Source organism: Cheilinus undulatus, linkage group 8 (genome assembly GCF_018320785.1).
Source record: "Cheilinus undulatus linkage group 8, ASM1832078v1, whole genome shotgun sequence".
Taxonomy (NCBI): domain Eukaryota; kingdom Metazoa; phylum Chordata; class Actinopteri; order Labriformes; family Labridae; genus Cheilinus; species Cheilinus undulatus.
This window is the reverse complement of record NC_054872.1, coordinates 48527659-48552974: the sequence shown is the minus strand read 5'-3', so window position 1 is coordinate 48552974 and position 25316 is coordinate 48527659. Positions and strand designations below refer to the sequence as shown.

General features: G+C 40.5%; 1 protein-coding gene across 1 annotated transcript in view; it reads right to left on the bottom strand.

The window, feature by feature from the left end:
- Positions 1-637: 637 nt before the first annotated feature.
- lingo4b (leucine rich repeat and Ig domain containing 4b) overlaps positions 638-25316 on the bottom strand; it is a 44319-nt gene continuing 19640 nt past the window's right edge. Inside the window, exons 2-3 of the mRNA XM_041793132.1 lie at positions 6478-6593; positions 638-3545 (exon numbers count right to left, since the gene is read on the bottom strand). Of these exons, the coding sequence (XP_041649066.1) occupies positions 1722-3533 (1812 nt within the window). The 5' untranslated portion in view covers positions 3534-3545; positions 6478-6593 and the 3' untranslated portion in view covers positions 638-1721. The remainder of the gene's footprint in view (positions 3546-6477; positions 6594-25316) is intronic.

The following is a 25316-nucleotide window of genomic DNA, read 5'->3' as shown; positions in this document are numbered from 1 at the left end:
TGAGAGTCCACAAGGAGCACATACTGAAGCCGGTACTTTTCCTCACGGTAGCCGGGGTGGGGACATGGTGGGGGTCGCAGGGGTGGTCAAAACACGAATATTGACGAAGGTAGCGGGAAAAAAACACAGCGGAGGTAGGGGCAGACGTGGTAGAAGCCTTGGCAGTGGAGGTGCTTGAAGATGTCAGAATATGCAAATTAGTTGAGTGAATTTACTCCCACCACAAACTTTGGGTCATATTGAAGAGTTTTCTCATTTACAGTATGCCTTTATCTCTAACCACTTTCAAACTACAACCTTTTGAAGTCTTGATACCACAATTGAGTATTTTCTTGAAAACACTGTGGCGCCTAAAGGGTTAACAGTCAGTTAAATGCTGTTTTTTTTTTTTTTTGTCAAGTGTGAGGTAAATTTGCCAAATCTATCAGCCACAATGGTCTGTGGATCATTTAAAGCATAATAACAGAGATTTGAACCAGAAAGACTTTGTCTCTTCTCCGGCACAGAGCCAGGCAGCTGCACTCTGATCATAACATCGACATTTAGATTGTGACTTTTTTTTTTTTTTTTTTAATTTGAGAGGATAGTGTTTCTCCTGAGTGGGCGTGGCTTCAGCTTATTCAACAGACACGCCCACACCATCCTGGAGCAGATTTTACTGCCTCATTTTTCATGATTTTGAAGCGTATTTTATAAACTTGGAGATGTTTTATCGGACTGAAATTTGACCTGGGGGTCATAACACAGGACATAAAACAGGATGCAATGATTACAAATCTCATAAATCCATTTTGTACTCCCAATAAATCATAAAGAATATCAGATGTTGAAACTGACACATTTTACCATTTCATTAAAAATATTAGCTCATCTTGAATATGACAGTGGCAACTAGGGCCAGGCAGTTAATCAAAATTTAGATTATATCATAATATCACCTTAAAATAATGGTTGATGAGATATGAAAATCATTGCTTTCTGTTTTTTATTTCCATTTCAGGCTGTGTCCTAACTTTTTTGGCATTAGGGTTGAACATTTAAAGGATGTGCACATCAGGCTTCATATGTAGGCTTCTGTGTAACATCAGAAACTACAGTGCATGCTACAGCATGCATTTGATGCAGACATGTTAAATGGGATTTAGAGACATATGGTTGATGCTATATTAGCTTTCATGGACATGATCCCCTGTGGACAAGAACAGATAGCAACCGGAGGGTCAAAAGGACCTTATATTGCCAACTGAAGATATTAAGCCGAGCCAACTCGTACAATAAGAGTGAACAAGCACCTGGTGTGTTTCTGCAATGCTGCAACCTTAAAGATGAAGTGTGAAACCCAATCTGCCTTGTAGAGTAAATCTGTAAATATATTGAAAATGAAAAGTACTCTATAATTTCATGCTACATAGAAAAAATCAACCTGTGCCAGTTAATCAATCTGAAATTAGCTGGAAAAAAGCACAGCAACCATGAGACAGCTCTGCCTACAATCTTTGTACATCTTTCTATTCCAGGATCATGACATATTCATTAGTTAGATAACACAGCGAAGTGGGTGCTGAGATGTAACTTTCCACTCTAAAATTAGACGTGAACAAACCGGTTATGATTTGCCTTCCAGAGGGGCCTCTGAATAGAGGGCTCTGTCCTTGAGCGTCCCTTTGGGGTCCATAGTGCAGAAGAGGTCACAGTTAATAAGAAGACTCTCATTTCTGGCTTTAAATAAGTTTCATGGTGAACCGGCCACCGTCACCTCCATCACCTCCTCCGCCCATGGAAGACCGAGGAACAAAGTCAATAGTCGCCGTATGCTTGATCTGACCTTTGCTCTGGCTCCAGAAAAACATAAACACAAAACATATGGCCACCGAGCTGAGGAAAGACAGGAAGCCCATGGTGGTGGCGATGATCAGGGTCTTGGCGTCAAAGGGGTATGGCTTTGCCATTTGAGCTGAGGAATTGGCCGCTTGGGGATTTGAAGGCTCTGCCCAGGCCTCTTCAGCGAGGAAGGGGATGGTTCTGTTACGAGGGAGTCCCTTCACATACAGTCCTACTGTCAGGCTGTCATTGCCGGCTGCGTTCCCTGCCAGGCACTGGTAGGTGCCACTGTCCTGAACTTGAGCAAATCGCACTTCTAGAGTTCCATTTTGCAAAACTCTGATTCGTCCCGTTGGAGAAACCACATTTTTATGGGATGAGATCCAGGTGATGGCTGGGGCTGGATCCCCTTCAGCCTTACAGGAATAGAGAACTGTGGTGCCCTCCTCGACTCTTGCCTCCTGAGGCCTGCGATCCATGATACGAGCAGGACGGCAGGTAAACAACCTCGGTAGCTCCTTCTCGGAGAAGTCTCTGAATTCACGCTGTCTCACCGCATCAGGCGATGAACACGTGGGCTGATGTCCGTCAAAGTTCAACCGCAATCGGCGGCGGACGACCCAGAGGAGCCGGCAGTCGCATGCCAGGGGGTTCCCATCTAACCGCAACACCTGAAGGTTCCCCACTGAGTGGAAGACGCTCTCCTCCAAAGTAGTGAGCTGGTTGGAGGTCACATTAAGCATGCGAAAGTATGCCAGCCCCCTAAAGGCCCCTGGCTCTATTCGCAGTAGGCTCCCCCCTGCGAGGTGCAACTCTTGAAGTCTCAGGAGGTCGCCTAGAAGATTCCCTTGGATAACAGTGATCGGGTTGTAGGATAGGTCCAGGAAGCGCAGATACACAAGGTGACGAAGTGCTGCATAAGGAATAGTGCTTAGATTGCAGCTGCTGATGACAAGGGAGGTCAAATTAAGGCCAATCAGGCTGTTACTGGAAATGGTGTCCAATGCTGGCCAGTTTGCAATCACAAGACTGCGCAGTCTGTGGAGGCGTCGGAAAGCGTTGTTGGGTAGTGTAGAGATGGTGAGGCGTAGCATGCGAAGACGTGTCAGACTCTGGAGCTGGGACAGTGCCTCAATAGGAACGGAGGTCAGGTTACTGCGGTCTATGTTGAGCTCTAGCAGGTTCTGCAGTCCAAAGAAAGCCCTCTGGGAGATGAACACCAGGTCATTCTCCTCAGCTTCCAGCGTTTGCAGATTCACCATTTCTTTGAAGGTATAGTCCAGAAAGACCAGGATCTCATTCTGACTTAAATCCAGAAAGCGCAGACTGGACAGGCCGGAAAACACCCCAACAGGGATGATTTTAAGCCTGTTATTCTTAATCCGGAGCGTCCTGAGATTCTGTAGGCCTTGGAAGGCCTCTACCTCAATCATGGAGATTAAATTATCACTGAGATCCAACTCTTGAAGCTGCTGGAGGCCAGAGAACTGGCGGCGCCCGACAGTCTTGATCTTATTGTGAGATATATCCAAACGCCTTGCATCGCTAGAAAAGCCCTCTGGCACTGAGTTCAAGTGTTTTCCTGAACAGATCACTTCTTTTGTCTCGGATCGGCACATGCAGCGTGAAGGACAGCTTCCTGCAGAAACGCCCATCCCGAACTGGAGCAGGATGCTCCACGCCCCCCATCTGACGACTGACTCCACGAACATCTTACCCCCAGCCTGTGAGGAGACAGACACAGGATGTTAGATCTATTTGATAGTTTTTCAAACACACCAAACAAAGGCAAGAAATAGCCAAAATTATAATGGTCAGTGTTAACACGAGTTGCTTTTGCTTTAGCATGGCCTTTTGGGTAGCATTGGCTCAATGACTATAATGCTGACGTGCAAAGAAGTTGGGAAGGGTCTGCTGTTGGAGGCAGGAGCGGCAGCTTCTATAGCAGGGGTCATCAAGTACGTTTGCACGAGGGCCAGATTTAGTCTCTGGGGGCCGGATTTTCAAATACACAAAAATTAAATGAACATTTTGGTCTGATTGAAATATTATTGCAGTAGTATTTGTATTTTCCTTTAAACTACAGGACATGCAGCAGGCCTGACAACAGGATTGGCCGGACCCCTGAAAATCCAAGAGAATGCCCTCCCTAATTGTCATTTAGCACCAGAATTAACCCATTTTGGACACTTTTAACCCCTCTTTTTGATACTTTTTGCCTCTTTAACCCAATTTTTGCCTGATTTTAACCCTTTTGAACCACTTGTCCTGCATGTTTATCCCCTCTGTGCCACTCTTTTATCCATTTTTGCCACTTTTCATCTAATTTTTGATACTTTTTAACACCTTTTATCACAATTTTTCAACAATTTTTGCAACTTTAAAAGCATTTTTTCCCACTTTTAACCCATTGTTGATACTTTTGGCCCCTTTTTGCCACTTTAACCCAAGTTTTGAAAGATTTTAACACCCTTTAGACCCCTTTTTCTACTGTTTTATCCCCTTTATGCCACTCTATTATCAATATTTGCCACTTTTTCACCCCTTTTATTACATTTTTTTTTCAACAATTTTTGCAACTTTAAAAGCATTTTTTCCCACTTTTAACACATTGTTGATATTTTTTGCCCCTTTTTGCCTCATTAACCCATGATCTTTCGGGGGCCGGACAGGATGCTTTGGGCCCGGGCCACCATTTGATGATCAGTGTTCTATAGGCACCGGGTGCTTCTTCCTGGGCCTGATCCAGCTCACATACAATGCCCAGGACCCGCTGGGTTGGACCAGACCTTGGGTCAGCTGGGAAAGTCAACGTACCTGCACTTTTTAATATCAAACAGTTAACTTTTTTTTAACATTCCCTTTAAGTATTTTCATTTATTTTTTTTCCATAGCAAAATCATTTTTCCATGAAAATGCTATTGCCACAAATTTCAAACCACCAGAAGTTTCTTTGTTGCTTTTTAAAATAAAAGCGGGTTTTTATCAACACAGAAATTAAAAATGATCTTAGCTTAAGATTTCAAATTACAAAGTAATTTGTAATAAAGTTTCCTGGCATTATTATGAGTCTTAACTGGGTTACTGGGCAAGGAAGAAACCCATTCAAGCAGCATTTTTGTCTGTTTTTGATTATGTTAAAATTCTTTACATGCAAGCCACATCATCGCGTGGGGGCTGGAGCCTATCCCAGCTGGCATTGGGTGAGAGGCTGGGTACACCCAGGACTGGTTGCCAGTCAATCGGGGCTGACATACAGATACAGACAACCAGGCACGCTCAAACCTACAGCCAATTTAGAGGGATCAATCAATCTAACCAGCATGTTTGTGGTGGTGGGAGGAAGCTGGAGTACTGGGAGAGAACCCAGGCATGCACAGGAAGGCCCTGACCGGGAAGCAAACCAAGAACCTTCTTGTTGTGAGGCAAACAGCGCTAACTCCTGAGCCACTATGCAGCCCCAGTCTTCGTTAAACAAAGGTTAAAATCAAATAAAATTCCTGAAAAGTGTCAGCGGTGCCACATAAGCTACAAAATCAATGACCTTCAGCAAGTCATTTTGTACATGCATTCTTCCTTACTTTATAAAGGGCTTTGTACATGGCTTTTTAGTGCTAGCTGCACTCAATTTAAAGGGATAGCTACCTCAACATTTTGGCAAATTCCCCCATTGTCATAATCCCTAAAGTCTTAGTAGTAGGTTCATTCCCTTTAGTTGTCGGTGCAAGCTATTTTTAGATCTGGGGGGCTGACATACCAGCTGCTCAGCTATTGCTATAGAGACCAACGGTGTTTACGGCTTTCCCTCATCAAACTCATCAAATACACAATCCAACAACTCCAAAACGCTCTCGTGGACAAGTTGTGACCTGCACATTCAGAGCCAAAGTTGTGCAGAAATTTCTGTGCTTAGCACTCTGAGTGGAAAAAGAGACGGAAGCAGTTCAACCTTTCGAGCAGTGCTACTCTCATCAATGTTACCTTTCCCTCACTGGCCAGTTAAAATCAATAAATGGTGGGAGTTTTGATAATGCCTGCAGAGTTATTGTTATGACTTGTTTTTTCAAGGCTAAAGCTACCAAATGTCAGGACAGGATCCCTTCCTTATGTCATGCTTTCTTGATTATATCTCTGAAAAAGTAAATATGAAACTGAAGTTGTGTGCAGTTGAACGAATAGTCCCCTACTAAATCAGCAGTTCTCAACTGGCTTAGCCTCAGGACCCACTACCAACATACTGTGACCCAAATTCTTAATTTTTCAATCATAATCAAAAGTTTTTAATGAAAAAACGGCCAGTTTGGAGTTTAGATGGAACAAAAGATGTGGCAAAACAAAGAGATGGAGAAATATCCGTCAGAATAAAAGCACATCGTAGACTTTTGGTCACATATTTCTCCAGGCATGCATTTGTGACACATGGGAAATGGCTTTACAGCCCATTATTGGGTCCCAACCCACGAGCTGAGAACCAGGGCTCTAAGTAATGCATTCAGACCACACTGGTATGGCAGTGCAGTACTCATATAAATAAAGTCAACACTATAAAAACATCTTTTTGACTTTATTTGATTCATGTGATTAAAAATGTGATTAATCATGATTAATTCATTGATTAATTGATGTACAACTCTAGTTTAGCTTGTCACAACATACCGTTTCAGTCTTGTAGTGCAGATTTTCATAACCAGTAGCAGTCAAGTTGGAGTCTGACTCGAGCTCAGTCCTCTAAACATTTGTAGTTTCATCAGTGGCATGCCCTTTGGAGTACCCTGGAAAGAAAGAGACAGAAAAAGAAGTCTTAAAAAAATGAAAGTATAGTTTTAGAGAGACCAAAACACCCCCAGACCTGACAATCTGCAGGGAAAAGGCCGTCAGTGTGGTGGTGTAGCTGAGTAAAAACTTCAGCTCTTGCAAAGATAGAAATAAAGAAAAAACATCTAAAAAAAATGGAAATAAGAAAAACCCTGTCCTCAGTCTGGTGTTAAAACTTGTATGTGTCCCCGCTAATGGAAAGCCAAGAAAAACCTGATGAATTAAAAACCAGCTTCAAAAAACTTTGTGAGCTAGCAGCCCTTCCTGGATTTAAATGATTCATGTCAGACCAGCTGGTTTCATGGAGGGGAGAGATTTGAGCACCAAAGTGGTACTAAAAAGAAGAGAGGGTTGTTCTTTTATGTTGTATGGGTCCAGAGCTTATATTTCTTCTGCTAAGTTTAATGTCGTGAATGCCATTTTGAACTCAAGTCTTCAACAACATCGTCTCACTGTTTCAGCTGCTGGATATGTTGCATAATCAACTCCTGCTGCTCACTGCGAACATGTTTGGGATTTGTCACTTAAAATGAAGGCAAACCCACAACAAAATAGCACTTTTTTAGGCAGCAGAGCGCTCAGTGTGAAGCAGATGTCACAGCTTATAAGACCAGCGTACTTCTCTGACATCAAGACCCACTTTTTACCCAGGACATTTTATCCTCCTGAAGACTGGGGGAGAACCATTAACAGTGCTTAACACCAGTGAAGAACGCAACATATGCCCAGCACAGAAAAGGAGCTGTCCAGACTAATGGGCAGCGTCTCAGACTGAGGAGATAAATAAGGCTTAAGTGGAAAGTGAGTGTCGTCTTGGCCAATCTTCTGGATTTAGCAGCACAACCAGAGCCAGGATGAGCAACAGGGAGAGGATGGTGGAGTTTCTAGATTAATATGTTTAGTTTCAGAACAAGGTGGTCTAGAAATCAAACAAAAAACAACAGGATGTTCTCAAAAGGGAGAGATGATGGTTTAATCTTGTATATTTTAAATACAAGACGTTTTCATGTGAGAGAGTCCTGAAACAGAAACCCCAACTTGCATTTGTCCGGAGTTTGCTAAATCAGTCCACATCAAAGCTGGGGTCCTGACCTCCTGGGTGCAAGAGTGGGGTCGCAAAAACTTGAAAGGAAGAGGTGGGGCATGGAACCAAAATAAAAATCAACTCATAGCATTACTTGTGACATTAACATGTTTAGTAAATAAACGAACTAAATATCTTTAAAAGTTCAATTTCAGTGTTGATCTTTGGATTTCAAATAAAAAGGCATCATGCATGTGTCTAACCTTGCAACACAGATGTACAGGCCAGATTCCATGTCTGTCTTCAGACAAATTCAGTGTGCAAAGCTCTAGTCTAAAACGACTGTGCAAACGCCTGCTACAACGGGGTGTAGACGTACTCAAAGTAAGTAGCATTAGCTACCCCAGTGTAGCGTATAGCCCAGATGTAGCCACAGTGTAGCTCTGGAGCATTTCTTTACTAAATAAAGAGGAAAGAACAACAATGACAGCTTTTCATGAAGAAAAAGATCATTACGCATGGGTTTGCAATCGTTACAGTCGGGCTTAAGTTGTACTTAGATATGAACTGTTCAGTGTTTGATGTTGTCTTTCATCAAGCATGTAATTTAAAAGAAATATGCAAAAGGGGGGTCTCTGCTAGGGTGTCACTGGCATGCTGAAGTTTGAGAACCCCTGAGCAAGAGTAAGAAACTACGGAGGCCCTGAAGGCCAATTGCAGAAATTCTCAACTAAATGTAAACATGTAAATAAATAAATAAATAAATAAATAAATAAAAATTATTGATTAAATGCTAAAATATTTAACAAAATACAGCAATAATATATTTAATTATTAATTTATAATAAATAATAACACAATTAATGTAACATTAAACACAAATAAATCTTTTTTTAACTGGTATTTAGTAATAATAATAATAATAATAATAATAATTACTATTATTATTATTATTATTATTATTATTATTTTATTTTTGTTTTTATTAAATTTATAATAATGTTAATATAATAATAATAATAATAATAATAATAATAATAATAATAATAAAAACAGTATAATAATAATAATAATAATAATTATTATTATTATTATTATTATTATTGTTATTATTATTATACACTTTAATTTATCAAAAAAGGAACAAAATAATTTCACCAAACATTTATGTGCAACAGTAAGTAACAGTTTTTTTCACTTTGCACCAAATATGAATGTGTTTAATCAAACTTTTTCCCTTTTAAATGTCATGTTACTTTTTTTATTCTATGAAATAATTTTGCAGCTGACCTAAAGGCCACTGCACTGATCAGTTATTGTTTTTCAAAAGGAAAAAACTATGAAAAAAGGAGAAATACTAAAGCACACAAAAGGAAAATTTTGAGTATATATAAATAGGGAGTATTTCAAACCCTCCAAAGGCATCCAAATATTAATGAAATAGAAATACTCTAACTTTCAAAACTTCATCTCAATAATGTAGACATTAATCTGAACAGAAAATTTGCAAACCAGCTTAAAAAACATTCATTGCAACTTTTCTGCAAACTCAGTTTGATGATCCTGGTGTTTGAAGGGAATTACTTCATTTATATGACTGCACTGTAATGAGTGAAACTGTTTGAAAACGTGCTGAAAACCCGTTCAGATCTTAAAATTATGGAGGAGAGACACATCAACTCTTACAAATAAATAAAAACAGTACAGAAAGTACAGAGTGAAATAAACTGTAATGATGTTGGGAAAAAAGATTAGAAAAAGCAGCCCAATAACAACATGAAACTCCACTGGGTGAAATATAAATCATTTACATTTCACATGCTTTGTACTGACATGACTTCATATGTGCCATGTATTTCTCTCATTAAAACAATCTTAAAAGCAGGGACAGTACATCCAACAAGCACAGCAAACATTAAAATCAGCAAATGCTAACCTGGAAAGTGTATACCAAAGTCTGAAACACAGCCAGCAATCACAAATCCTAAAGTAGCATTTCATAGCAGACCAAGTGTTCCATATGACGCCTCTAAAATAGCACCAAGATGTCCCTGCTATTTGAAAAAGAAATCCCAAACAGAGTCTAACCTGCAGCAGTGTCTCTCCTCTCCACAGTCAGGCAGTTTGCAGAGCGCGGACTCGCCCTCGCTGCAGAGTTGTCGACAGTCCCAGAGCTGCACCGCCTCTGTCTCATCCCTGCTCTTTATGCAAACAGCTCTTATACAGGCAGGCTGGGAGCGCTCACTCCCAGCACAACACTCCAGCTCTGAGACTCCCTGGACTCCTTCACACCGATGGATCAGACATGGATACGGACTCTTTACTACATGCTGGACTTCAGCCAGTGAGGGGGAGTTTACTTGACCATAGCTATAGCTAGAAACACTGGTGCAACTCAATACTTACTTGTTTTTATTCAGTTTAGGAAAACAGTTCATGGTTCGGCCAAATGGTTCACACCGCATGAGAGCATCAGGCCATATGACTCATTTAACCCTTATTGTGTTTATAAATCCCCTCATAATAATTGCCGTGCCAAAATTTGGACTACTAACCTATTTATAGTGTATAAATAGTCTATCTGGCATGAATACATGGATAATACCATTATTCAATACTGCAGGGAGCAGGGGAGTTCATTTTTATGCTCTGCACAACTCAGTTTGGAGAGAAACCATCTGCTATCACAAAATATCATGGCAATTTTAGCTCACAAATAAAAACACAACAGCCATAATGTTTTCAATATAGAGACAGAAAACAGAGTACCTTTCAAGTTTATGGAAATGAGATCTATCTACAAAAGTAGGGACGTTTCTGGGAGACAGATGTCCAGTTAAACACAACTTTTATTGCTTTAAAATAGCTAGTCAAAACTGAGCGTTATTTTTTAAATACAGAATCACACCGTCTGCAGGTAAATAATATTAAATCATTTTTTCATGCAAGACTCTTTGCATGTTAACATTCACATGCCTGAGCAAAAGCGGTCGTTTTAGATCTAAACACCAGACATACAGCGTCAGTGAGATGCTATCGATGCTATCAGTCGCTTGTTTACATCCAAGTAGTAGAGCAGAATCATGGCAGTAGGTGTTAACTGGAGCTAGGCAGATCTGTTACAGCTTAGACAGCATATGAGGATTGTGGGCCTTCATTTATAACAACATTGATCAGTTATCCAGGGGATTGCAACATGTTGATGGTTTAGCCAGGTACTCAGAATGAGTAAATCTCAGTCAGACAGTCTAGAGGAAAGGAGGCTCTTTTTTCTAAAAACTGTCCGTTTTGCTAACCTGACATGCCAGATGGTTTTGTTTCACCCATCCATCAGGGAAACCTTTCCTAAAGCGTTTGGGAAAGGGCAGACGATTTGAAAAAACTTTGAGTGTGACTGGATGAATGTTCTGTCCGTCACATCTTTACGGGCCAATCAGAGCAACAGAACACGTAGCCGTACCATAGCCGCGACCGAGGTGCGTGTGCGCAGCTACTGAAGGATAATATGAACCGTGGCAACTATAGACATGTCTGTACACGACTTTTGTCGTTTTTGAAAAGAAAACAACTCACTGCTGTTCTTTGTTCTTCTGTTAACGAAGAAATGTTGTCAAGTTCTGATAAAACTGGCGCTTTAGCAGCATCCACGCTCAGCTCTTCCGCCTTAATTGCACCAGCCTCTTGATGCTGATCACTTTGATGCTGATCCTCTATCTTGTGGTCTGAGATTGTGATGGCAACGAGATGCGGTTTATCTTGTTTGCATTGGGACCTGTAAATTTTGGCTTGTGACTGAAGCTTTTTATTGACCTTCTCAACGATAAAATGATTAGTAGATCTCTCCAATGCGTAGTTTTTTTTTTGGGTGACTTCTAGATGATATGTGATCTTTCTGTCTCCAGTGAAATGTCTCCTACTGTGACAACTGCAATAGCGTCTGTCACTGAATGTTCATTTGTTGTCCGAGTGAGTGGAGGGGGCGTGGCTTAGCCATAGGTCGATTGCACCGGCCTCTTGTTCCTGCTTGCATATGTCATGACTCCACCATGCCCAAAAGTATTGACCCTCGTCGCTGATTGGTCCTATCACTTTCTAACCGGGCCCAAACGGTTCAGACAGGAGCTTTGCAAGGTGGATTCGCCAGTGAGAAACACAGAAAATCTCTTCTTAAGATGTACTTTTATCAAAGAGCCTTTCCTGATTTTTCTTGATTTTTAACTGCTCTTATTTACCTGATTTGATTTGAGTTTGACATGTCCTCTTGTAAAAAACCTCTTTCCACCGCTCCCTGATTACTGGTATTTTATTTGCATTGTAATTTCTATTTCTCATGAAGCACTTTGTAACTCTGTTTTGAAAAGTCCTACTATTATTATTATTTTCACACAAAGAAACGGGAGGATACAGGTCACTTCAATAAGGTCAGAGGAATAAAGTTTGCCTTGCATTTTCATCAGACTCAAAAAGCAGAGCTAGGATTTGAAAAGTAAATACTATGATTGGTCTCTTAAAAGTCTCTCACAGTGGGAAGTAAGCAGACGTTAAACCAGTAATAGAACCCTCTAAAACAGTCTTAAAGATGCAGACATTATTTACAACAGACAAGATAGCAAGTGTACAAAGGTACAGACTGTGAACACAGTAAATGGATAAGTATACATCTTTTTACTCACGCAGTATTCCAGGAACCAGTAGACAGATCTCTATGAAGTGTGATTGGACGCTGACCTCTTTGCCGATCTACGGATTGGATTGGCATCCATATCCTTTCCAGAACAATTCTAATCACTGCACAAAGTGCCATGTTTATTTAAAACTTTGATACTACAAATCTACATCGCTAATCCATGATAATAAGTAACCTTGCAAAGCAGATGGATTCACCCGTTTCTGTGTTTCTTACTGGTGAATCCATCTTGCCAAACTCCTGTCTGAACAGTTTGGGCCCAGTTAGAAAGTGACAGGACCAATCAGTGATGAGGGGCAGCACTTTCGAGTGCAGCAGAGTTGTGACGTATGCAAGCAGTGAGAAGAGGCCGGTACAATTATGGCAGAAGAGCTTAGCGTGGATGCTGCTAAAGCGTCAGTTTTATGAGAACTTGACGACATTTCTTTGGTAAAAGAAGACCAAAGAACAGCATTTCTTTCTAAAAAGTCGTGTCCTGACATGTCTACAGTTGCCATGGTTCGCGTTATGCTGCTCTCTATGGAGTTCACTCCTTGGTAGCGGCTACGTCACGTGTTTTGTCGCTCTGATTGGCCCGTAAAGATGTGACAGACAGAATGTCAGTCCAGTTACCTTCCAAGTTCTTTTTCAAAGGCCCTGCCCTTTCTCAAACACCGTCTATGGAAGGTTTAGCGGATGGGTGTGGCATGCCAGGTTGGATAAAAAGACTTTTTAGGACATTTCTGAGATGAAAAACTCAGTAGTTAAAGACTAAAAAGACAGAAAAGGCTCAGCTTGTGTTGATCTGGGTATGATTTAATAAAAAGTTCCATGAGATTCAGTTTCAGTTTTGCTCTTTCACTTGGTATTTCTGGCCTTATAACTTGTGATACACTCTCCCGACACCCTTGCAGCACGCATAATCTGATAGTCCAGAACATCCTGGAAAAATACGTGTCTATAACTTGATTGTGCTTGAAAGGGTTGAGATTCTACATGCATAAAAATACAGAGAAGACCAAAAGTAGCAAAAACTGCCTCGGGGTTGCACAGGTTAAGCCTTATTTTTGGCTTCATTTATCTTGACATAAGATTTTTATCTGGACTTTCCTTCTTAATGTGGCTTAAAATAAGTGTCAATTAAAATTTTTAACTAAAAATTTAATGGATAAATTTGTGTATATTAGAGATTTGCAGGTCCATTTTGTCTTGGAACAGCCTCGGTATAGAAAAGGGAACGGCACACAAGCTAAAGTCATCAAATTGCACGCTAAAGTGAAACAAAATGAAACTAAAAAGTCAAAATGTGCAACTTGGACTCAAACAGTATGTGAGGGTGAGAAGAAGAAGGGTAAAAGTTACATTTTTATGATATATTTTTGTGGTAAGTCTCCATATTTATGTCTGTATATAGATTTAAATGATCTTTAAATCTGTTCGTGTTCTTTAAGTCAGAACATTAACATCTGCTCCTTGTATTGGCTGGATAGTTTTCCCCCAATTTCACTTTCCTTATAACTCCTATACCTCTAAGTTGCATCTGATAACATTAAAAAGAATATAAAAAAGTGAATGAAACCATCTTTCTTTCCCCTTTTCATGCAAATCCTCCTCAGATGCAAACAAACAGATGTAAAGAGGTGAACAGTTGTTGGTAAATATCGGTTTCAAACTTCCCTTTTCCTCAGTACATTGACAACTTTCATTCTCTCTGGTGTTAAACAGACAGGAGGGTTCCCAGTCCACCGTGTTTAATCCCTCTGAGCCACCTTGTGAGAGACATAAACCGGCAGGTGTGTGATATCTCAGGCGTGCAGTCGGTCAGTTGCCGGGCCCCGACAGCCAATCAGAGCTCAGAGTTGCTCCTCTTAAGCGCCTCCGCATCATAAAGAAAAGTCCTGCCAAAGGTCGAGACCCCGGGGGTCAGAGCCACGGCCGACCCCGTCAGTCAAATTAGAAAGTGAGGGCATAAATGCGTTTGTAATCTGGACGTGTATCTCTCACCCTGTGTGGAGTGCAGTCACATGAGTGTCATGTTTCAGTGATAATTATGTCGACTATTTTCTATTACGCACACCGAGGGTGTTTCTATTAATGATACATATTCAGATTAGAGCCATGTCAAACACCTCAAACTTGTTTGAGCTCGAAGAATAAAACTTCATATCAAATTCAAAAGAAAGAGATGAACGAAAACACGACAGAAATAAGATATTTTCTGTTATATTTACTGTCCTGTACCACGAGGTCCTGTGTAAGGGGTCATTGTGATCGACTATCAAGGCCAGCTCTGGGACAGCCTCCAGACCTCCCGACAAAAAGTCTATCACTTCTGCTTTTCTTTCTGCCTCCTATGATTTGATCCGTCTTGTCAGTGATGCTGACCACTAACAGCACAGAGTGTTGCACATGCTAAAGTCAGGTGTAAACCAGTTCAACAGCAAATGCATGGAGAAGAAGGCTGTGTTTATCTGTTTGCTTATTCTGCAATGGGTGCATATCAGTGTGTGAATATTAGAATACAACTTTAGAAGGAACCACTTAGCTTTTATTCTTTAGATAAGATGGATATTAGGGCGGACTTTGTGTGAGAAGCAGAACCATGGCACCCTTTTTTATGCTTGTACAAAACAAGATTGAGCTTTATCAGCATCAGTACTAGAGGCATGGGTTTCAGGCAACAAGAAAAATCCTTTTCCAACTGCAAAGATCATCAAGGCGTGGACGCTTGAGTCAATTAAGGAGGTTGTCACAGATGAGAAATTCATATTTATGCATGCCATTTCTCACAGGCCCTGTATATGGGATCCTTTTTCCAGAACTGGCCCTAGAGTAGACCCTGGTCATCCCTCCTTCTTCCAGTCTCATCACATCGGTAGCGATGATTGGGTCAGTTGATCTATGATCACCTAGCCAGTAATCAATGTAATAGCTAAAAAGACCATGTAGCCCAGTGGTTCCCAAGCTGTTTCTGCTGGGCTCCCTTTACAGTGGTAATTTTGGCAGTTTATTTTAACTTTAGTCTTTGTCTTTAGACGAAATTTCTTTTAGTTTTAGTCTCATTTTAGTCATTCCTACCCTTTTTAGTTTTAGTCAAGCTTTAGTCCATAAAAAATCCAAGTCCAAGCACTTATTTTCTGTCCTACATCTGCTACCAAATCATGGTTGCGTGCTCTCTGCACTCTGCCAAACCTGGGGTCCCTGCTGTCTACAGCTGAGAGACAGAAAAGATACAGATACATTGTTTTATGACAGATTTACCACCAGTGGAGAAATATCACAGATTTTGAATGTCTGACAAAAACTACATAACATTTTAGTCTAGTTTTATTCATCTTGACAAAAACTAAACTTACTTTCTCTCAGTTTTAATCATCAAAGATCTACTTTCGTTAGTCTTAGTCTAGTTTCTGTCATGGAAAAAAGGCTGTCGATGAACATTTTTAGTCATAGTTATAGTCGACAAAATTAGCACTGTCCCTTTGGCAAGACAATTAGCCCTTTTCTTATCAACATACCTTAAAACTTCTCTTAAACAGATGAGTTAAAGTATAAATGGGTGTGGCTGTCTGCATTACCCGCCTTTTTACAGGTGAAAAAAGGTAAAGATATGATCGTCATATTTTCGTTTCTTCATTTTAGTAGTTTTATCTGTGTAGACTCATTGTCAGCCATACAAAACAAAACTTGCATGTTTTTTAGACATGTATGCTCACTGACATATTCAGAGCTGGATGCCTGCTAAGAGCCACTGATGTAATCCAGGACCAGCCTGATAACACTGCTGCCTTCTGGGAAGTGCTACAGGTCCGTTAAGGCCTGTACTACAAGATTGGGGAACAGTTTCTACTTCAGTGCCTTTAAGGAACTGGACAATGAACCCGGGATCGTGCATTTATACAGCAGTTGTGTGATATACTCTGTGCAATTCACTTTTACAGTGTTTTTGATTCTTGCTGCTCATTAATAATGAAGTTTATTCAGAGGCGTAGCACAGGGGGGAAAAGGGTACTGATTACCCGGGCCCACAATAGGGAGGGGCCCATTGTGAAGCCTGCAATGAAAAGTGTGATTAATTTATTTTTTCTTATATTAATTAGTGTCATTATTGAATCAAAAGCAACTAAATGAATTGGTCAAAAGACAGAAATTTTATGTCAAATGGAGTGAAATAAAGTACTGGGGGGGGGCTGCTCCTCCCGCACAAATGTCTAAATGGTGTAGTCCAGCACTGCAAAATAATTCAAATAAATTTATTCAACCACAGTAAAAATCTTGCTCTTAAATCCAAAAATCGTTGTTCTAAAATACATTTAAATGCATGGACACTTATAAAGATGATGCAACATTTGTTAACTTGTAAGGACCAGGAGACATCGCTACCTCTGTCTTCTGCTCTTTAACTATCTTTAGCTTTTATGTTGATGTGTGCATTTAAAAAAGATGCTGAAGAGACTAAATACAATGTATTTGATGAGAGGTGAATTAAAGTTCCCAACAGAGTGATTCTTCATCACGGGCACAAGAGAGAAGAGAGCAGCGCCTCTTAAGCAGCTGCTAGGCCCGATCCTGTGGCTTCTTCTTGTTTGTGTGCAGGTGTCAAAGAGTTTCCAGGTTTTTCAAAGTAAATGCTGTGGAACAATCAGAAAGTGATGCCTTAACCCTCTGAACTTTACTAGTAGAGCTTGCTCTCTCTTTGATCTCATTTGCTGCTGCACACTGCGTGCACTCTCTCTCTCTCTCTCTCTCTCTGTCTCTCTCTCTCTCTGCAGCTTTGGCTCAGAAATATGACTTTTTGTGTTAATTGTGTTGTAATTTTAGCACTTTTTTGATCTGTTCAAGCACATAAAGTGACAGATATCGCATTGTTTGAAGCATGTAGTGTCGAAAAGTATCTCAGACTTTGACTGACCTCAGCATGTCTTGTTGAAATGCTACAGGAGGATGAGATTATGCAAAGGCAGAGGAAGCCATGTGTGTCATGGAGCGCCCCTAAATGGCTCTGCACAAGAAAAAAATGAAACTTGAAGAGAGGAAACTTTCTTACTCCCTGAATCTATAACTCAGTTACCATACTTCACAGCCTTTTGCCTTTTAAACCTTTCTTTAAACATACATTGTGAGTTTGGTGATATTTTTCTTATTTTGGCCTGCATGGTCAAATCAAATAATCAGTTTAGGTTAGAAGTTTGTTGTAGATATTGTAGCTGTGATTATGATGTTGTAATTCCAGGACAAATGCAGGTATGAGTTACTAAATTTAGCTCATTTAACCTCTGAAGATGAAATGCTGTTATTCAACCAGTTGAGTAATAGTGTTTGGTAACTGAGGGAAGTCTGCCGGCTGATTGATTCGTAGATTTACTCACTGGTTGGTTGGATGGAGCCTGATTTACTGACATGAAACAGCTAGTTTGATTCCCCTTCTAAAACCCTTTTGAGTAGCTCAAAAATATCCACTCTAGTGAAGCCAACAGGAGCCCACTCTTATCTAATAAACCCTCACCAAGCCAAAGCCATTCACATGTAACCTCTCTGCAGACAATGCTTTGGCAGAGTCCAGCCGTCCTTTGGGTGAACTCCCAGTTTTATTCTTTGAAACGATTTGACTATGTGGCTCCGCTCCGTTTGCTGTCCCTCCTCTGTCATCAGACAAAAGTCATCAAAGCTCTCAGCTCGGGCCCTTATCGCCTTACATCAATCTGTGGACAGTTGTCACCCCCCGTGTTAAAATTAGGACTTTCTCCAGCGACGGCTCACAGCTGCAGATTTAGCCGTTACTTAGCACTTCACTGCTGCGTTGTGTTTCCCCGATGGTAACGATAATGAAAGGATTAAGTTTATCAGACAACCAGTTCTATTAAAAACAATCAAACCATTCATCAAAGCCTCTGGGCTTATGGCTTAAAATCTACTATCTGCCTTTTCTGGCCTTGAAAAAGCCAAAATGCTTTGATGATTTTCAAGGCGAGGGTCTTACAAAGAGTCCACAAATTACTATGACAAAACCAGACTATCTTTCAGTTTAGACCAGGGCTGTAAAGACACAAATTCTTCCTAGAGTCTTGATGTATTTGTGACTTTGAGTTTTTAACACAGTTATACATTAAGAAATATACAGGAGTGCATGTACAAAATGACTCACATACGTCCAGGGATTCTCATTTCCCTGCAAATTCCACATACTATATCTGCAGCATTGCATATGCATTGCATGTTTGCTTTTTAGATGCATTTCTTAAGAACAGCCCTGAGCAGCTGGAGACATGAGCACAAGATCACAGGAGAACGACAAGTTCACGTGGGACTGGTGTGATCACACAGTTCCAACATAAGAGTAGCATGTAAAAGAGAAGGATGGCTGCCTTTCTGAGGTTGATTCGCTGTTCAATTCTGTGATTTTTTTGCTTCTACCATGGCTGAGCTGGGAAAGATAATAAAAGATTTATTTCTCTAGAGAGGATGCATGGTGTTATATAAAATCCTGTGGTTTTCCTCCATGGTACTGTATTGTAGTATTGGTTAATCTCCTCTCAGGTATTGTCGATATTTCTGCTGAAATTTGGAAAAGACTGTTGGAAAACTATCATCTCACACCTGCTCACATCTAAAGACAAGTTTTTAGAGTTTTTAGTCACAGACTGGTCTCAGACTGAGATTTTACAAAGACTGTGAATCTTGCAGGGTCACTATTCAAAAGACTACTACTAGATTCTTTTAGCAATTTTTTCCCACCATGCAATTTTCACATGGAACAGGCTGGGCTGATCTGCCCACAGCTCCACCAGCCACTCCTCTTTCTGGACGGTCCATATTGGTCGGGACCTTCGAAGTTTCACTGCCGGTGTTTCTTGTTCGTCCATGCCACTCTGCCACTTTTGTGGTTGTTTTGACCGGCAGGTTTCCTGTTTTGTCAGAGCTCATCTATTGGTTGTTGATAGTGTTACATCACTGCGACTTGCGATCATATCAAACATGTTTGATATGATCCCAAGTCCAAGACTAGGAAAAGACTGATATAAAACAGCACAGATTACCACCTTAAACTTAACGATAGAGATGACAGGAGTGCGCTGTGACACTCCAAACATTTACTAAAGACTTTCAGTTTTGAGTCTGCGACTGTGAAAATCTTTTGGTGTAAGCCCAGCAGTAGTGGGAGAACGCATAGTCAAAAGTTGCATTGCAAAATAGTGCCAAACACAGAGGGGGAAATAAAATTCTTCAAAAATTTTTCGATTTAGTGTACAAGTGAGCCAATGTTGGTTTTGAGCCCAATGTTTTTCCTTAAACTTGCTAAATTATGCGGAGAAATTGTACCTTTAAAAATATTAAAATAGCCCTTTAAAATAGATGACAGTGCAGAAAGTGTAGGTTGTCAATTTCTGCTTTTCCCCAGATTGGTCTAAAGAAGACCATAAGTTAAGTTGAGGGTATTTTAGTGTAGCTTCTAGCTTTTTAACTGTTTATCTGAAGGAGGAACGTTATTAAAGTCCCACTCCGTCCATCAGAAATGCTCAAATCTCACAGCTCAGCTCTGATGGAGAATTTCAAGAGTTCATGTCCATCACTGAACAGCTTTCATGATTGTTTCTGCTTCAGCAGAGAGCTGAAGTGACATAAATCATTACCTTGCTCTAACAAAGCCAGAGGCAAAGAAGAGGCAATGACTGTCAATTGACTGGAGCTCTTTTCTTCGCTGTGTTATGACTGTATTAACTCTGACAGGAAGTGTATCTCTGTGCTTTTAAGTCGGAATCATCTGCTGAAAAACCGTCGCTGACTCCAAGACCTGCAGTAAAATGTGAGAGACAGCGTGCAATAATAGAAACAAATATTTAGCAGAAAACTTCCTTTGCAACAGGTGCAAAAACCCGACTCCAAAACCCGACTCCAGGCATGAGCAGCGTGCATGGTGCCGGTCTTTGTTTCATTTTGAGTTAAAGGCATGCATCCCAGTGCCGAGCAGCCCATCTGACAGAGAATGCACAGTCGTACCCCGGCTGGGTTTTCTGACACTTGTCAAAGAGCTATTTTTAGCACGTCACAGTGAGAAAGACAAGAGCCTGGCTCAAATCCCCAATTAAAGCGGCTGGAACAGAACAACAGCGCGGGGATCACAGAGTGTGAGTGTGTGTCTTCGCTGTGTGTTCTCTGCATCGCTGTGTGTGCTCAGAGTGTGATTCAGCGGAGTTGTGTTTTTGTGTGTTACTTTTTTTATGAGCTTCTGGCACCTGCTGCAGTGTGACGGCCCCTGAGACCTCCTGCATGCAGGCAGCAAATATTAAAAGGTTCGCTGGCAGAGCAGCTGTCGGGCACATAGCTGGAAAACAAAGGACTCCCGGTCTTTCCCCTTCGGGTTTATTGGGGAAAGGGCTTGTAAACAAGATCATGTCAGGAGCAGCAGCCAGGTCCAACAAAATGTTTGAAAAGCTGCACAGAGAAAACAACAAACTTTCCCTGAACAAGTGTCTGTCACAGTATATAAGGTAAATAAAGTGGATGGCATCAGCCCACTCACAGATCCAAACTCCCATCATAGAACCAGAGATGGATATATGCTATCCAAGCACAGTGAAGCTGCTCATGCATTAAACCTGTCAGTGAGTCAGCAACTGTAAATATCATTAACATTCAGAGGGAATCAGTGCCAAGGCTGGAAAGTTGGACAAAACAAGGTTCCTATTGAATAAAACAGCAGACTGTGCTCCAAAGGTGCTGAAAAATGGGCTGACGGAATCAGAGCTGCCTGTTACGTTACACCAGGGGTGTCAAACTCAAGGCCCGAGGGCCAAATCCGGCCCATGGTACAGTTATACCCGGCCTGCAAGATCATATCATATTGTTATTATAACTGTTATTATAAGTGGTCCTAAAATATGAGGTCTGCAGTTTTCCTCCAGTAGAAAAATGTAAACTTAACCTTCATGATATCAAATACCCTTAAGTCATAAATATGTAAAAAAAATATATATATAAAGAGTAAAAATAATTAGATAAAAAGAAATGTGGGAAACTCATTTGTGCTTTCATTTTATATTTTCTATTTTGCATAGCACAATTATGACTTCTATCTATAATCTGGACTTTTTTACCCCATATTTTGACCTTTTACATTTATTACTTGGACTTTTAGCTAATATTTAGGCCTTTTCAATTTATTATTTTGATTTTTTTATCTCGTATTTTGACTTTGTCAATTAATTATTTGGACTTTTGTCTAATATTTTGGCTTTTTCTGTTTATAATTGACTTTTCATTCAATTATAAATGAAATTTTTACCCTTTCAAATGATCATTTTGAAATTTTATCTCATATTCGACCTTTTCAAATGATCATTTTGACATTTTAGCTCATATTTGACCTTTTCAATTTATTATTTTGACTTTTTATCTTGTATTTTGACCTTTTACATTTATTATTTGGACTTTTTATCTCATATTTAGGCTTTTTTGATTTATTATTTTGATTTTTTTTATCTCATATCTCATAAGATTTATGTTAACGTGTACATTAAGAATGCCTGTTTTTACCAGAGGGTTAGCAGAATGTGAGGCAAAGACCAAAACACTGGGGTTAGGATGCAAAAAGCAAAATTTAAACAAATGTTGCACTGCTTTTTGGACAACAATATGCTTTGTTGCACTTATTCAGTTTGCAAAACAGTAACATGTTTAGGATTTAAAGTCTTAAGCATCATTTAGCTGTGCATGAAATATGATGACAGTGTGCCTCCGTCTTTAGCAATACCAGTTCTGAATTTTCATCACTTTCCAGACTAAATCCTCACTGAAGAGTCCTGGGCTTAGACACAGTTTGTTCTTATTGTCCAAATGAGGTTTAATCCTCCTTTGGAGAGAAAGAAATCCTGAAGCATTTCAGAATAAATTACACTTATGTTTTTACTTAGCTGTTCTTCAACCATGACTGACCCATACATGTGGGCTGTTGTTTCAGTCATTAATATCAAACAGAGTTATTTTTTTTCTGTATGAACACTATTACCAAAAATGATAATAAACACAACCTGCTGAACTAAACCCCGAGGCTTTTGTACTGAGCAGAAATCCAGTCAAAGTGGATTTCTCACCACAAAAGATGAAAAACAGACAGTGAACGACATGGAGCATTGGTGTTGTTTTGTTAATACAATACTAAAGTCACACGCATCATTTCATAGCGTTTGACACTGACCAGTGAGGGCAAAAGAAAGGGGCAGGGCCGGAGGTGTTAAATATGTACAGCTTTGCCCAAACTTAGGAGAGTCCTGGAGCATGCTTCACCAGAAAGGTTTGCTTATCAGATGGTTAATGCACTATTTTCAGGCAATTTTAAAAACAGATTTAGAACTGTGACCTTGTAATCTTGCACCATTGTACCCTTGCACCCTTTCACTCTTGCACCCTTGTAATTTTGCACCATTTCACTCTTGCACCCTTGCATCCTTGCACCCTTTCACTCTCGTACCCTTGCAATCTTGCACCCTTGTACCCTTACACCCTACTCTTACATACTTGCACCCTTTCACTCTTGCAACCTTTAGCTCTTGCACCCTTACACCATTTCACTTTTGCACCCTTACACTCTTGCAACCTTGTACCATTTCACCCTTGCACCCTTGCATTCTTGCAATTCTTGCTCACCAGGGGGCAGTAGAGAGAGTGACATAATGTGAAAGTTTCTAATTTACTTTATTTTAAAAGAGCTGTTAGGAAAATGCAGTCTGGTGAATTCTTCGTCTTCATTTTAGGCGAGTGTTTGTTTCCCTGGCTTCACGGTTCATTTTAGCATGTGGGGGTAGAGATAAAGAAACATGTGCGTCAGTGCGCTTGTGTCTGTGACAAACAGGATTATTCTAATTGTTTTGCCTCTGTGCCTAAACACTGAAACAGATTTATTTCTTCTGAATGTGGTGAATTGTCCTGGTTTTAGTGTTTTTATTCATCTTTCTGCTATCAGGCTTTTTAGACTTATTTACTCTCTTTGACTTGCATCTCAGTAACCTGGATGTGCATGGATTAAATGAATGAAAAAAGGTTTTTGCATGTGAAAAAGTGAGCATGTTTATCAGTGAAAGGTAGGTGGATCAGGGAGGGACAGAAACAGTAATGAGTTTGACTGTTTACACTCATGTTGTGGTAGAAGTGGGTCACAGTGACAGATCCACTCTTGTTTCAGCCTGCGTGTCGGTTAAAACAGTCCGCTGTGATTCTGATGAGGAGAGAGTTAAGGCTCTGTGCGACGTCACGCAAAGTGCACCGTCTGCAATATTAATAATAGCACAAATAAATGAGGGGAGGGAATTAGTCTCCGTGCAGCGCCTATGTGATGTGACAAATTAGGTCGTCTCAGCTAACAGCCGCCGTGCGTCGGATCCATCGTACGCACATCAGAGGGATGAGGGGAGGTTACGCATTAAAGAGGAGCTGAGTGGTGGGAGAAACGGGACTCTGAACCTGGAGCAGGTCAAACACGGATCAAACATTGGGAACACATTAATACTAACTGTAGACACCAACTGCTGCTAAGTTCTCATGAAATGTGGGACATCAGACGACTAGTGTTTGCTGCTTGCTCACAAACATCCCACTACATCAAATCCAACTAGACTCACCTACATTCTGCTCAAGTTTCTGCTCATTCATCCATAATCGTCTCTGCAGACTTATTTAGTAGTAAGTTTGGCCTGTTGTTTACTCCAGTACTCAACAGTAGGACTCTTTCTTCAGTTCACTTTTATTCTCTTCCTTAATCCACTCACCCTTCCTTTACTATGACCAGTGGGAAATAATCACAAGGTACTGTTTTCATCACAGAGGTCACAGAGGTCGGTGAACACTATTTATGAGATAGCACTGGACGCTGGAGCGCTGAGTGTGCTGCAGAATCCCCTATAATCACGAACAACTGACCTATCGCTAAGCTCTGCCCTCCAACACCATTAGCCAATCACATTCCTTGCTGCTCCACAATGAGCGCGGTCGTAGATTGCCATAGACAAGCTTTAGAAATGTGAATCTTCCTGCATTTAAATGTATATATCAGAGAGTATACTTACAAATGCCTCTGTGTAGTATTTTATTAAATGCATGTCTGATGAGCAACAAAGAGGCATTAGGGAGGACACCTATGTAGCCATCAAGGCTTTAGAATAAGTTTAAAGTTGCTCATCTTACAGCTAATTCAGAGACAAGGGTTATTATTAGGCAGTGGATGTCACGCAAAAAAAAGTGCCCAACCCTCATGGGCTTATAAGACACCAGAGAAACCACTGCACTGTTCCTGAATCCAATCCATTCATTACAAGCTATTAGGACATTGCATGTTGCGCTTACAGTCCAGTGTCGGGGTGCAGATGGCCTAGTGGTTTAAGGTGCGCCCCATGTACACAGGTAGCCTGGGTCTAGCCTGTGGCTACTCTCCCACATCTCTCCCCTACACTTTCAAACTCGTTTCAGACTCTATCCCCTATCCTGTTACTCAACCCTGCTCAACCAAAGAGCCAAACTGTTGCAAAATGTATTTGCAAGGGCCACAATCTAAATGGTAAAGAGTGGCAAAAATGGGTTTAAGTGGCAATTAAAGTAGGTGAAATGTGGCAAGATAGGTCAAAATGCGGGAAAAAAAAGGGTGAAAAGTTGCAAAAACAATTGAGTTACAGGTGGTCAAGAAGTGGCGAAAAATTAGTAAAAAGTGACTTGTATTGGCAAAAAAAGTGTAAAACTGGGGAAAAGTGGTATCTATTGGCAAAAGGCAGCGTAAAAGGGTGAAAAGTGGTAAAAAAAAAAGGGGGGGGGGATTGTTAAAAAGCAGGATAAAAGTGGCTAAAACTGATGAAAAGGGCAAAAATGGGATAAAAGTGGCAAAAATGGGCAAAAAAGTGGCTAAAAGAAGTGGTAAAAATTGGCCTTAAAGCAGCAGAAACAAATCAAAAGTGACCAAAAAAAATGTGTATGTTAATATGTAATATGTTCAAATGTCACATAAAA